General features: G+C 42.7%; 1 protein-coding gene across 2 annotated transcripts in view; it reads right to left on the reverse strand.

The window, feature by feature from the left end:
• LOC111977905 (zinc transporter ZIP11) overlaps positions 1–16,054 on the reverse strand; it is a 141,914-nt gene that overhangs the window by 27,016 nt on the left and 98,844 nt on the right. For both annotated transcript variants that reach the window (XM_024007686.2, XM_024007685.2), the window contains exon 6: positions 6,155–6,337. In XM_024007686.2, coding sequence (XP_023863454.1) covers positions 6,155–6,337 — 183 coding nt within the window. The remainder of the gene's footprint in view (positions 1–6,154; positions 6,338–16,054) is intronic.

Raw genomic sequence — 16,054 nt, forward strand, 5'->3', positions numbered from 1 at the left:
TTGATTCCATATGTGTTATTTCACAGTTTTGATGTCTTCACTATTATTCTACAATGTAGAAAATAGTTTAGTTTTTTTTACGTTTAAAAAAAACTTGAATGAGTATGTGTCCAAACATGTGACTGGTACTGTAAGTTTGTTGACTCACTAGCAACATTTAACGACAGCGAGTTGTGTGTAGGTGAGCGCCTGGCATTGCTATTACCATGTTGTCAAGGCGAGTGGAGAGACTCTTCAGACTCTTGTGCCATTCAGCGACTGACTGAACAGCCTTGTGCTTGGGGGATGTAACCATCTTGACATTTGATGTGTCATACATGACAGCAAAATAGAGGGCTTGTGGATCTAATTCCATGATGGATGGTCTACTCCTGGAAAAGGTGCAAAGTTCAACTCGACTTAAGTCCCATGGTTGATAGAACCATTAGTAAGAGAGTGGGACTTTACAATAGATCAAAGTGCTCTGAGCAGTGGCCACTTTGCTAATACGGCTAACCTGCTAATCTTGTGATAGTCTAAATGCATTAAATAACACCAGATAAGTGTGTGAGAGTCACTGTGGAAGCTAAGTTTAATAGCATCCAGTCAATCATCGTTATMATTTTTGTAATTTATTACAATCCCCATTCACAGAAATTTTGGTGTCCCATTCTCTTCGAAAAACCGTCACACTCCTGTCATAGCGCTGTCGCTAGGCTATCATAAAAATGTCACGCTGTCACCATAAAGTGTCAGAAACTGCCATAAAGCTGTCATACGGMCGTAATTATTCTGTTATAGCGCCGTCTTCTTGACTCTACATAATAAGTGTTGACAAGGTCAGAATGACTACAGAAATAGCACAAAATCATCTAATTGCCAGGTAAGAGTTTGGTCTGTGTGCTAGAAAAGGCTTGCCTGACGACTGAATTTCTGAATTTCATTCCGCTGCTCTAATCGATCGCTAGACACATTGTCTGAAACTGCCATCCTCGAAGTCGATGAGGGGCGTTGTACAAAACAAATTCATCAGCGATTGGATCGTCTCCAACCAATCAGACTATCATAGTTGATAACGTCATCATGCAGGCCGGCTCAGGCCCAACCCAGCGGTTTCTGGGACCAATCAGAGTGGTCAGAATGTGTTCACATTCTACAAGATGTCCAGAAAGAAACACTAGTGGGCGTGGTGTTGAGCCGGTGGATGGGTAGTCAGGTTAAGAAAAGACTGGAGTTGGCAAAGAAGTGTGAAGAGAAGAAAACTCGAAATTCGATGGTTTGGATAGAACATCTCTCATTAGCTAGAGAGTTGGAGAGAAGCCGGCAAACAGACATGTGCATCTTCAAAGCGGTAGAGAAAAATTGCCCGTAATATGCAATATGCCATTCTAGGCATGTTAAAAGGGCTGAGGTGGCCGCGAAAAGACGTATATAGCATAAGTGCCCTAATGCATCAGCTATGAGGGGATACAGAAATAAACCATTCTGGAAATGAATTATAATGGTTTCCTATCAGCTCTCATCACTCCAATCCCTAGAGATGATCAACACTCCTTTTCTAGGTAGGAGGGGTGGGATTACCATTCCTAGTATTGRGGGTGAAGCGTATGCAGAGACACACACAGAGACAGACAAACAAAAACACTCTTCCATGTACAGTAAATAACTTTGTTCTCGGCTTCCTGTGTTCTCTCTCTGTGGTCAAAGTTTACTGTATTTAGTTGATGATGAAATTGAAGTTTGCTGGTTTTCGCTCAAGCCCTGTCAAAGCGGGTGTGTATGTGTACGCGTGCACAGGCACGTGCACACACACAGTCAGCATGGAAACAGAGGTGTAGAGGAATATGGGAGAGAATACTTAGTGAAACTACTGAGTCAAGACAGATGATCTATAACTGTATCTAAATATGCCTCTTTCAGTGTAAGGTAGAGTAAACATGAGGACATGGCTTGGCGATAAAGGGAAGTGGACACAATACTAGGCTTAGGCAGTATACCGTATATACYGTATACCGGGGTATTTGGAAATAGCCACATGCTGGTTTTTCAAAACCGTTGAAACAATTTCTTCAATACATTTGAATATTTGCAACTTATTTTTAAGGAAATACCTGCAGTCAACTTGTGCAATGCTTTATGAGATAAAGCAGATTGCGCTCTTCATTTCACCTGTCACATTATTTTACATGATGAAGCTTACCATAGTTCACCAGAAAAGTTGAGCCAGTCATGTGTTTGTTTGTAAATAGCACAACGGGAGAGAGCGGGAGCAGGTGAGTCCAGCTGTCTATTGACAGGGGTCGCGTTTCATATTGAAAGTCAAAAGTATTTTTTGCTTCAATAGAGTGATCAGGGACGTGCAACTATAGTTATCCTTCACAGAAAATACATTAGTGCAACATATTTGGCAAAAAATTGCTTCATTTTCATCAGATGACAACAAAAGTACAACGCTATTTGCCTGGCAGCCACACAAGTAAATGAGCTTACAATGAAAAAGCAAGGTCTTTTTTGCAAAAAGACCATCATATGGCCATCATATTTCTAATGTTTAGGCCTATCAGAGAAAGAATATAGCCAGCTACATTTCCAACTGTTTTGCTTAAAGTTAATCTTGCACTATACTGGAGAAAAGTAGGCAGGCTACGCCGAGAAAAGTACCAGGGAAAAGTAGCTGACATCAGTCAGAGCGCTGTTCTGCTGAATGCCCAATCATGAATTCGCATCTGAGTGGAGAAGTGCAACTGAAGCACAAAATTAGTCTGATGCCGAGGAGAAATTACAATAAGAAGCATTTTAGATCTGCGTTTACAAAACGCAGCAAGATATATATTTTTTCCTGAGTGAAAAAATGCAGAATTACGAGTTAACACGACCCTAGTTTAACTTGCTATCTAAGTAAGTGGCTCAAGTAATACCTTTCTGCCGTGTTTGAGACGTCAAAGACCTTCGGATGACTTATTTGTACAGCTGCCACTGCCATCTTGATTTCCTTGCATTTTTTTCTCCTCTCCATTCTTGGCCCGTCTGCTCCTCCCCCTTTTCTCTGAGCAGGCAGGCCCGTTGCCCTAGCGACTCCACACAGACACAGCATGTAGACATACTGCTGGAGAGCCATTACTGCATGCATCTAAACTTCGTTCATTTGCACAATGTATCTTGTTCACATTTGCTTGTTAAAGTCCGAACTCACACAAATTCATTCGGTAGCGCCTACCGATATATGAATACAGTTATAGCTATATTACTTGTCTTTGCTATTCATTTACTTTTGTTTGCGCTAGTTAGCAAATTTAGCTAGCAGCCTCCATGGAATTCGTTATTACTTGTGCTAATTTTGTTAGCATTATGGTAATAGATGCCCAATGGGGCTTTTTGGAGTTTTTGGCGCTCCCTTGTGTACTAAGCCTGATATACCATAAATCCCGGGGTGAGAGAAAGACGGAATGACGATATAAACATCTGGATACTGCCCGACACCACACTATACACTTCAGAGGTTCAGCTAAATCCCCAAAGCTCTTGTAAACATGACTGCAGATTAAGCCGTACAGCGAGACTTCAAAGAAAAGGCCGCAGGCCTACAGCCAGCCACGGCCAAGCTTCGGCAGAAGGGAGGACTGGATTGGTCCACTGGGTCTGGGGCAGACGCTGGAGCTGGGCGATAGTGAATCTACAGGATCAGAACGAGCTCATATGGAGTCTGGGCTCATCCTCTCTCTATCGGCCTTTACCTCCCCTCTGCTCGCTCTCTCACTCCCTTTGATGGGATGTACTGACACAGAACCTATTCATTTGGCTCCTCGTAATATTTTGTTAGGTTAGAATGCTCATTGTAAGTGTTATGTTGGAGGAGAGGGGGGAGTGTGTGTATGTGTGTGTATGGGTTGGGGTTGTGTGTATGCATGCATGTGCGCGTGCTCGTATTCACCACCGCTCGTCTTCAGCTGTCAATCACATAGCCAACTCGGTCACACTCCTTGTTGGTTATGCCGGAGTAAAGGCTTGGTAGCTACACACGTGCACACAAACCTCTCAGGGGAGGGACAGCTAGCAGCACAGCTTGGTGGGCTCAAAGTGGGAAAGCTTAACAGGGGACTGGTGAAGCCTTCCAAGTCAGTCACCGAGCCATTCTTCCATAACTAATATGCCTCAGAATGGTTCTGTGGTGCGGTTCATGTCAGTCCAGTCCACACCAGCAGTCCAGACCAGCCGGGATGGGAAACACTATACCAACACGATGAATAGCCAGCCGTCTGGACTGTCTGTCTAGTAATGGTGTTGGATCGGAGACGGGGAAAATGTGATCAATCAACAGCTCACAGCTGACACGCACGGGAGCGCTCACACGCATCATTTTACATGCTGAGGATTAGCGTGATAGCATTAGCATGGGTACACACAAACTACTGGTCCCAGTCCTCTCTCTCTGAGCCATCGCATTGCCTCACTGATCATCAGAGACCTCATATTTGCATGTACAGGACAAGCTAGTTAGGCCTCTAATTCCCAATGTCAGCTGTGGAAACACATTTAACAGCTCGAAGGCCTATACTCTCACTCCAACCAGATCGAAACTGAATTGACACGTTGTAGCATGAATGCTAGGCAGGTAGCCTAGCGGTTCAAAGCGTTGGACCAGTAACCGAAAGGTTTTTGTTTGAATCCCTGACATGACTAAGTGAACAATATGCCAGGTTAACAATGTGTAATGACATGCCTGTATCTGCACTGTAATTGTCACTACGGTTGTTGTTTCAAATGAATGCATTTCACCAGCTCTGATATCCCGTCACCCCTATAATATAACTGAATGGACGCCTTGTAAACATGTCCTTGTCATGACATAAAAGATATACCAGGTTAATGATGTGTCTGTATAGTCAATAGTGTATTGTCGCTACGTGTGCTGATTCCGATGACTGTACTTCACCAGGCATATTCATATGGATCAGCGTTCATCCGCACTTCCTGGAAAAGACCTCTCTGGGGTGTAATTCCCCCTACGTACAGACCTAGGATCAGCTTCCTCTCCCCGAATCCTAACCTTCACCACAACTGGATAAATCTTAAAACTGGCCCAAGATCAGTGTGTAGGGGCAACTTCACCCTACACGTTACAAAACTGCATGCACATCCATTCACGTCGAGTCAGGTTAGACTGCCGGTGAACACAGGAATCAATGAAACTTCTCACTCTTTGGACAGTTTTTTTCTTCTTCTCATCCATATTTCATTAACACATGTGGACATGATATTGACGTGTTACCATTCCAAATCTACAGTACCTGGGCTTTAGCTTTTTTGTGTGTGTCWAGGACACACACGTATCATTTCAAGCCGCCAAAAAACATATTTCAAATGATAATATCCCTAAATGTATAGTTTCCCTGTTTCTCCAATCAAGGATCGGCACCCAGTTCAGCCTTAGATATAGATATATCTCACTCCTGTGTGGCTCAGTTGGTAGAGCATGGCACTTGTAATGCCAGGGGTTCGATTCCCACGGGGGACCAGTACAAACAAATATGAAAATGTATGCACTCACTACTGTAATTGGCTCTGGATAAGAGCATCTGCTAAATGACTAAAATGTTTTWAAAAATACATAWATATTTCYCCTCAAGTAYTGAACAATGACTCCAGCAAGGAAATCAATCCATCTTTCCATTTGTACATTCTCAGGAATTATCCATAGAGCCTGCATGGGCAGTCCCCCGCAACTCACGTGTACACAAACACACACAGCCCCTATTACCGGGGATGCTTCTGCCTCCAAAGCCTGTCAAATCTAAAACACATGCGCTGAATACAACAGGTGTAGACCTTACCGTGAAATTCTTACTAACAAGCCCTTAATTAACAACGCAGTTCAAGAAATAGAGTTAAGAATAGTCACACTCATGACCTCTGAAATGACCTCKTTGAAATCACTGCTGCAGACACATCTCACTGCTACCTCTGAGGTGTAGCTTCAGCAATATGGTGAAAATGTCACAAAGGCAATCGGTTACCATATTTCTGATTCCTAACAACCTAACCTATTCGATTCAGATGAACATGAATAGCCTAGGGAAATATGATAGGGGCTAAGGGCTAGAGGCTAGGAGCTAGTGACAGGGGTTGGTTTGGGTGTGAGCATTACAGACTGGGCGTAGTGGGTTCTTCTTCTCACCTGGGATGTTGTGGATGGTGATCGCCACGATCAGTAGGATGATGCGCCTCCATCTGCTTCCAGTTTGCCCTGCCCCTTCCTGTTGCCGGCTGCCCACTTCCTGTCCCTCGGAATCTGAGGAACCAGCGTCGACGTGGGGGCCTTTCCTCCTCTGGTACACGTCTCCTCCGTTCTCAATCTTATCTGTAAGGAAGACAAGACACAACATTTGGACAACATTGCTACAACATACAGTCCTTGCCAATTAAGCAATCTTTCAGATTAGAATACAATTAAGCACAATTAGAAGACGATTAACCAATGGTAACCCTTATTTCAGAAAATTGGGCTCTAGGAAAATTCCAAGTGAGACAGAGGTCTGATGAGAAGCTGACATCATCAAAACGGTTACTATTAATGGAAAGCAAGTCTAACTAACGTACGCTAACCACATTCTGAACAAATGTGTGCAACCGTGACATTCAAACGAGGCTGCAAAGAAAACTAATGGGACTGTAGCGACTGTGTTGACTTCAAAACTGGGGGTGTGAACTACGTTTCTATTCAAGCGTTGATTGACATGGTGATGGCTCTATAGTATTGGAGAAAAGTTGAAAAAACCGACCCCTCCGACGCTGTACGTTACATCGTGACGTGTCATGGCGTAACGTACAGCACGCATAAAGCAACTAATTCTGTCTTACAGCCTCTCTCCACCAGGTGTAGCACTTCTCTCACTGTTTAAAAACAAGAAAGGGACAGTGACGGGGGTAAGGGGGGATACCTAGTCATTTTTTGCATCATCATTGCAAGCTATCATGACTCTCAAAAGCCGCTGTTAACTTCTGAAGATCACTTTAGCACTGCCCTAAAAATCTGAATCAAATTCGACACAAACCTTCAAATAGGTATGCAATGACACATTATATAAACTCTTTATAGTGTTTCATTTACATTTTAGAGGAGATAAGGTGATAAGTTGTACAGATCGAGTGAAAAAAATCAGTTTCCCCACATGACATCTCTCCTTCTCACTATCACGCAATAGGTTTCGCTTCCCCATACGCCATTTTTAAAAAGACCCGACGGAGCTCATTGCCTTCTTGAATCATGCAGAGATGGGCATCATGAAGGCCTCGTCATTGATTTTGTTGGAAAGGGGAGAAATTGTGCTTTACAATGGTACTGATATTACAGTTGATCTGAAAGTATTACGTTTTCTGGGTGCTAAAATAAGGTCAATAGTACGGACCAGCGTGATGTACAAAAGTGAGTTAATWCACGTTAACTTACAAATGAGTTACATGCCAATATTCCCTCATTTCAATCCTATATGAATATATTGACAGAATAACACATGATATCAATGGAAATAGACAAAAAGAAGTGGATGTAATTGTTTACTCTTAAAACCACCTGTTAACTCGGTTTGACCTGGGCCTCTTTGGGTCCATTGATTGAATGGCTGATCGGTAGATGGCTGCATTAAATGTGTTGATACTACAGAGACAATAGTTAATTCTAATCGAAACACACTCCCACAGTACAGAGATATTGTAGATTAGGGGGATCTGAGCCAGTGGTGTAAAGTACCTTATTTTTCTTTTTGTTATCTGTACTTTACTACTTACTTTTTTTTTTACACTACAGTCGTGGCCAAAAGTTTGGAGAATGACACAAATATTAAAGATCCAAAAAGTTTGCTGCTTCAGTGTCTTTAGATATTTTTGTCAGATGTTACTATGGAATACTGAAGTATAATTACAAGCATTTCATAAGTGTCAAAGGCTTTTATTGACAATTACATGAAGTTGATGCAAAGAGTCAATATTTGCAGCGTTGACCCTTCTTTTTCAAGACCTCTGCAATCCTCCCTGGCATGCTGTCAATTAACTTCTGGGCCACATCCTGACTGATGGCAGCCCATTCTTGCATAATCAATGCTTGTAGTTTGTCAGAATTTGTGGGGTTTTGTTTGTCCACCCACCTCTGAGGATTGCCCAAAGTTCTCAATGGGATTAAGGCCTGGGTAGTTTCCTGGTCATGGACCCAAAATATTGATGTTTTGTTCCCCGGGCCACTTAGTTATCACTTTTGCCTTATGGCAAGGTGCTCCCATCATGCTGGAAAAGGCATTGTCACCAAACTGTTCCTGGATGGTTGGGAAGATGCTCTCAGAGGATGTGTTGGTACCATTCTTTATTCATGGCTGGTTCTTAGGCAAAATTGTGAGTGACCCCACTCCCTTGGCTGAGAAGCAACCCCACACATGAATGGTCTCAGGATGCTTTACTGTTGGCATGACACAGGACAATGGTAGCGCTCACCTTGTCTTCTCCGGACAAGCTTTTTTCCGGATGCCCCAAACAATCGGAAAGGGCATTCATCAGAGAAAATGACTTTACCCCAGTCCTTAGCAGTCCAATCCCTGTACCTTTTGCAGAATATCAATCTGTCCCTGATGTTTTTCCTGGAGAGAAGTGGCGTCTTTGCTGCCCTTCTTGACACCAGGCCATACTCAAAAGTCTTCGCCTCACTGTGCGTGCAGATGCACTCACACCTGCCTGCTGCCATTCCTGAGCAAGCTCTGTACTGGTGGTGCCCCGATCCCACAGCTGAATCAACTTTAGGAGACGGTCCTGGAGCTTGCTGGACTTTCTTGGGCACCCTGAAGCCTTCTTCACAACAATTGAACCGCTCTTGAAGTTCTTGATGATCCGATAAATGGTTGATTCAGAGTGATCTCCAGCCTTGTCCTTGTCAACACTCACACCTGTGTTAACAAGAGAATCACTGACATGATGTCAGCTGGTCCTTTTGTGGCAGGGCTGAAATGCAGTGGAAATGTTTTTTTTGAGATTCAGTACATTTGCATGGCAAAGAGGGACTTTGCAATTAATTGCAATTCATCTGATCACTCTTCATAACATTGCCATCATACAAACTGAGGCAGTAGACTTTGTGAAAATTAATATTTGTGTCATTCTCAAAACTTTTGGCCACGACTGTAAATTCCTGAAGAAAATATAGACTTTTTACTCTAATACAGACAGAAATATGGTCCAATTCACGCACCTATCAATATAACGCATTTTCATCCCTAATGCCCTATCTGGGGGACTCACTAAACACAAATACTGTCTTTTTAAATGATGTCGGAATGTTGGAGTGTGCCCCTGACTGACAGTAAATAAAAAATAAACATTCATCCCATCTGATTTTTTAAATATAAGATACTCCAGTAGTTCTTTGTACTTTTACTCAAGTATAACACTTGAGTACTTTTTACGTGGCAGGTAGCCTAGTGGTTAGAGCGTTGGGCCAGTAACCGAAAGGTTGCTGGATCGAATCCCCGAGCTGACAAGGTAAAAATCTGTCATTCTGCCCCTGAACAAGGCAGTTAACCCACTGTTCCCCAGTAGGCCGTCATTGTAAATAAGAATTTGTTCTTAACTGACTTGCCTAGTTAAATAAAGGTTAAATTAAAAATAATAATAATAATTAATTCCACCACTGCACTTTAGTACATTTAAAACCAGATACTTTTAGACTTTACTCAAGTAGTATTTTACTGGGTTACTTGAGTCATTTTCTTTTAAGGTATCTTTACTTTTACTGAAGTATGACAACAGAGTACWTTTTCCACCACTGATTGGACCTATACATTTATTTTTGTTGTCTAATAGCCACCAATCCCTCTTTCCCCTATTCCCCCCCCCCCCGACACTAATAAAGTCTTCAGAGCAGTGAGCCAGACGAGCAGAAGGCAATGTGGCAGCTATGCGTCACCAGTGTGGTACTAATCAACTTTTGATTACTCTAGATAGTGGGTGTCCTTTTAAATCAGCTAAACTAAGATGACTTACTCTAACAGGAACGTTATTAGTTACTATTACATAAATTACGTGAGTAGGGGAGATAAATGAGAAAAAGAGAGCAACTGGAAACAGATGAAAGGCTGGTCCTCAGAAGGCTGGGTGTACCATATTSCCATATGGGGACATTAGCGTGGGTTAACCTAGCATATGAGCCGGAGAAATGCATTTGCATGTGGCTGCCAAGAGACCTCCACTGTGCTCGGGTGCCCACTTCTCTGGCTCTCATCTTGAAATTAGACTGGAAGTGGTCGGGAGACGGGGTTGAGTGTGTGTGTGTGTCAGGGGGCTGATTGATTACAGTGATGGGTTCCAGACCCCCACAGCCAACCCCTTTAGAGTAGAAACAAATCAATTCTATCACTAACCTACTAGTCTCTCTGATCACTGGGAAGAAGAGCCAGGAACACACGCGCACACAAGTATGCGCACACACACACACTTCATTGAATAGGGAACAGAGGGACAAAGACCCCACTTACACATCTACACCGGGTAGAACGACAAGACACAGGGGTCTATGTCAGACATGGTTTAGGCTACTATTACACAGGTACAAGAAGTTCTAACCTTCCTTGTGTAAATGCTCTCTTAGGAAGAAAATACTGGGATAAATGGGAGCACTTAGATCACCATGTTCTATCCTTACATATAGATTATTTGAGCTCAGAGTATATTTAGGCCTATTCATTTTATTATGAGTTGCTAAGGGATAGAGGTAGGTCGGTAGAGAGGGAGAGAGAGAGAGAGGGGAGAGAGCGAGCGAGAGAGAGAGAATAATATTAAAAGCTAAGGAGGAAGTACCAACGGAGAGAGTAGAAAGTGATTCCCACTTTACTTATCTGAAACTTAAAGGGTAGGAAGCATGACGTTTTACTCACTAAAGTAACAAAACAGTGTGGTCAAAGACTTAATGACATAGCTTACTTATTTCTGGATATCTTCAAAACTACCCACAATGCGCAATTTCTCAACATCATATGGAGAATCTACTCTGTGTTAGCTAGCTTGAGTTGGCTAACGTTAGCCACTAGCCATGCAGACCAAGTGTTGGCAGTGGTGAGCTAAAATCCACCATTCATGAGGTATGATAAAATCAACCAATCAGAATCCCCACACGTGAGGGCCGCATGATCTCCGTGAAGTAGGCCACCAGAGTTGTTCAACCTCTTTCCCCTCAACTGACTGACTGTTGTGATCATTTCCCTCTGCCTGGAGCCTTCCTCGTAGTCTTATTGTTGACTCTTTCCCCTCAACTCCTGTGCCCAATGCCACCTCTGGATTATTGCCTACTTTTAGATTTACCTCACTATAGCTAGACTAATTAGCCGTCTAGGCTAGCTAGCAGGCTAAAATAACTCACTTCAGCTGACTGGGTTGCTGGCTAAGATAACTGCATTTACCAGTAACATTATTTGATAACTGGTTAGATTATTGATAACTGGCATTATTTATTTCCAAACTTTGGTTTAAATGAATGTAGCTGTAAGATAGGTGTTGATAGCAACTGGCTGACTCATACAGTGCTAACGTAACATTAACAGGCTGGTAGGGTTAATGTTAGAGGGCTAGTTGGCTAGAAACCTTGCAAACTGATTTGTAACAATACATACATAAAGTATTTGCTTATAAGTTGGCAGAACATTTTACTGAAACCAGTAGTCGTGAGTGCAACCGATTTGGTTTAATTTGACGTTATTTCTGTTGGMGTTTACATTMTAGTTTATAGGCTGGCTTGCCGGGTCCTCCATATTACGGGTCCTCCATATTACGTCACACCTCGCAAAAACATTTTCTGCCATGAATCCGGCATTCTGTTCGCTTTTATGTAATAACTTGAAAGACAAAAGAGTGAGGTGTAACTTTGCATTGGGACTATTGATGGGTATACTAATGCAAATCCATGTTACGTTTATGCTACCTACCCTTTAAAGGGGTTACATGTGAAATGCAGCACTCTCYTGGAAACTAGTTGAATTGCAACAAGACTTACTGTAGGCTGAATATTTTTTTATCTCCCCCTCCTGGATTTACTTCCCATCTCCAGAAGTTTAACTTGTGTGTCTTTTTACTTTCAGTTTTGAACACCAGCTTRGTTATTGAAAAGATATTTAACAGAGAATCAGATTGTACAATGRTTCCCTACACTATACATTACTTGCTTTGTCACAAACTGAAATGAGGYGAACATTTTACAATTTTAGCATCCATGGAATGGCCGAGCAATTTCTACTGCCATTGTTGATTCTGCTTGTGAGGAAATGACCATATCTCCAGACGCTGAGGGCTCATCAGGAGTGTGTGTGCTGAACGTCCATGTGGATTCTATTTGGCGAGGTTTGATTGCCAATCTCTAGTACAGCCATTTTACCTGTCAATCATTTTGAGTGACAGATCAGCGGGACGTGCTCAACGGGAATATTAACACGAGTCTCTCATTCTGACCTTGACCGCGTGCACACACATATACACACACGCACTCCCCTGACTCATAAAACAATATTTTTTCTCCACAGGCTAATGGGTCACGTATTACAAAGTAAATGGGGTGGGGGGGACACGACACACAGACACTTGACCACAGTTCAACCACATTTAGGGAATCACTGCTGTAGATAGTGACCTTTATAACAGACCTCAAATTAAACTGTATCGGGCCATGTCATCTCTCCAGGCTTACCGTGGCTGTCATCTCATCCTTGTGCCTTGACAATGACACACACACACACACACACACACACACACACACACACAAGATCAATTTTGAAATAAGCTTCTTCTACGCACGTACGCTTCACTGAGTGGGAAACGGAGAGACAAAGACCCCACCACCCCATCTACACCGGGTAAAAGGAAAGTAATCAGGGGTCTGCTCAGCCGTGGTTTAGGCTACCAGTGCATACTTCTGAAAAGGGTCTAACCTTCCTAATTGCTCTAACATGAATCGCTTTGTGGACACAGAGCGATGAGGAAACGTGGAGGGCGACGGCGATCAAAGTGAACAAACATTACCCACGTGCGAGAAGCTCGGCTGAGCGGATTTCACGTGCACGAGAGCCTGGATAGAATATCGCCCACCCTCTCTAGCTTCACTGAAAAAGAATGGACCCCGCAGCCCTCCGGCTTTATATACGTAAAGCGCTTAACAGTTGCAATGACTTCTCATTACTACACTGACACACTTTCCATTGACACGTCGCCATAGAAACGGTTATAGACTCTGGTATTGTGTCCAGGCCACTTTGGGAACGGATAGAAATTGAAGTAAACCTGCTGTTTGCCTTTTGCCCTGTTTGGTGTTATGGGTTATGCACTGTCCCTGGGACTGTCGCTGGCACTGTCGCTGCATTGGCCTAATAATGTGTATATGATGTATCGTGTACTGTAGTACATTCAGCACTCACACCGCATCTCTCTATTGCTACCGTTGATCCTAACACCTACAGGCTGATTGAACCCTAACTGTGTGAGTGCCACAACGATCTCTCCCTATTGACGGGCAGACGCTCATCTACTAAGGAGATGAGATGAGTCTGAGAGAATGGAGAGGTCCTTGCTAAGTACAGGGCCTTCAGAAAGTATTCACACCCCTTGACTATTTCCACATTTTGTGCTAACGCCAGAATTTAAAATGGATTAAATTGAGATTTCGTGTCTCTCATCTACATACAATACCCCATAATGTCAAAGGGGAATTTGGGATTTAGAAAGGTTTCCAAATAAATTAAAAAGTGAAAAGCTGAAATGTCTTGAGTCAATCAGTATTCAACCCTTTTGTTATGGCAAGCCTAAATGAGTCCAGGAGTAAAGATGTGATTAACAAGTTACATAACTTGCATGGACTCAACTTATGTGCAAAAATAGTGTTTAATAGGATTTTTAAATGACTGCCCCATCTCTGTACCCCACACACACAATTATCTTTAAGGTCCCTCTGTCGAGCAGTGAATTTAAAGCAGACTCAACCTATGGGTGGCAAAGAAGGGCACCCATTGGTAGATGGGTAAAAAACAAACAGACAGTGAATATCCTTTTGAGCATGGTGCAGTTGTTCATTTTACACTTTGGATGGTGTATCAATACACCCAGTCACAACAAAGATACAGACGTCCTTCCTAACTCAGTAGCCAGAGAGGAAGTAAACCGCTGTGGGATTTCACTATGTGGCCAATGGTGACTTTAAAACAGCTAGAGTTTAATGGCTACGATAGGAGATAATCGAGGATGGATCAACAGCATTGTAGTTACTCCACAATACTAACCTAATTAACTGAGTGAAAAGAAGGAAGCCTGTACAGAATAATAACAAATAAAAACATGCTTCCTGTTTGCAATAAGGCACTAAAGTAATACTGCAACAAATGTGGCAAATTCATTTTTGTCCAGAATACAAAGTGTTATGCTTGGGGCCAATCCAACTCAACCACTGAGTACCACTCTTCATATTTTCAAGAATGGTGGTCTTGCATCATGTTATGGGAAGGGAGTTTTTTTGTTGATATAAAATAAACAGAATAGAGCTGGTTCAGTCTGCTTTCCAACCGACACTGGGAGAACAATTCACCTTTCAGCAGAACAAGAACCTAAAACACAAGAACAAATATAGACTAAAGTGGCTTACCAAGATGAAATGGAATGTTCCTGAGTGGCCTAGTTACAGTTTTAACTTAAATCAGCTTGAAAATCTATGGAAAAACTGGAAAATGGCGTCTGGCAATGATCAACAAACAACTTGCCAGAGCTTGATAATTTTTTTAAAGAATAATCGAGAAATATTGTACAATCCAGGTGTGCAAGGCTCTTAGAGAATTACCCAGAAAGACTCACCGCTGTAATCGCTGCCAAAGGTGATTCTAACATCTATTGACTCAGGGTGATGAATACTTATCTAATCTATATATTGTTTAATTTTCCATGAATAAAAAAAGCCACACCTCAGAGCCTGATTCCTCTCTAGGTTTCTTCCTAGGTTCCTGTCTTTTTAGGGAGTTTTTCCTAGCCACCATGCTTCTACATCTTCATTGCTTGCTCTTAGGGGTTTTAGCCTGGGTTTCTATATAAACACTTTGTGACATTTGCTGATGTAAAATGGGCTTTATTAATACATTTGATTGATTGATTGAAAAGAGTCAAGGGGTACGAACACTTTCTGAAGTACTGATACTTAGGATTGATCTCCAATCATCTCCTTTAGTAGGCTACACACTATCCTACAACTCATTTGTTTGCCATTTGGAAAATAAACTGCCCACATGAACACACTGCTGCTCTCCCTCATTTTGTTTGCTCTCCCCCATCCTTGCTTTTCGATTCCTACCTTGTCTTCTTCCCTCCTTCCCTTCCCGGTCTTCCTCCCTCTTCCAACTAAAGCAGACAGTTTGACCTCCTGACCCTAAATCAGCCTCGCCTCCTCGCTCGGCTGCCTGGCTGTTATTACCCTCCTAATCCTCCTCCTCTTCGTCACACTCTGGCTCCGCCACACACAAACAATGTGCTATATTTTACAGTGAAGGCTGCAGCAGAAGCGAAAACCTTGTCGGCAACTCTTTCGCCCACACGCGCGCCTAAGTGTGTGCGATTGGAGAGGGAACAAGGCGTGTGCGCTGGTGCCTCCTTGGCAAAACTCGAGAACGCTCTCATATCTCTTCCGTGGTGAAACTCGTGAAGGCTCTCATCTCTCTTCTGTGGTGAAACTCGTGAAAGCTCTCAAATCTCTTCTGTGGTGAAACTCATAAAGGCTCTCATATCTCTTCTGTGGTGAAATTCGTGAAGGCTCTCATATCTCTTCCGTGGTGAAACTCGAAGGATTTCATATGTCTTCTGTGGTGAAACTTGTGAAGGCTTTCATATCTCTTCCGTGGTGAAACTCGTGAAGGCTCTCATATCTCTTCTGTGGTGAAACTCGTGAAAGCCTTCACATCTCTTCCGTGGTAAAACTTGCGAAGGCTTTTATATGTCTCCTGTGGTGAAACTTGTTTAAACCTGTCTGAACACTCTCATATATTGGTTCACTTATGCCCCCCCCAAAAATGAGTTCATATGGGTA

The sequence above is a fragment of the Salvelinus sp. IW2-2015 genome, linkage group LG18 (assembly GCF_002910315.2).
Source record: "Salvelinus sp. IW2-2015 linkage group LG18, ASM291031v2, whole genome shotgun sequence".
NCBI lineage: Eukaryota > Metazoa > Chordata > Actinopteri > Salmoniformes > Salmonidae > Salvelinus > Salvelinus sp. IW2-2015.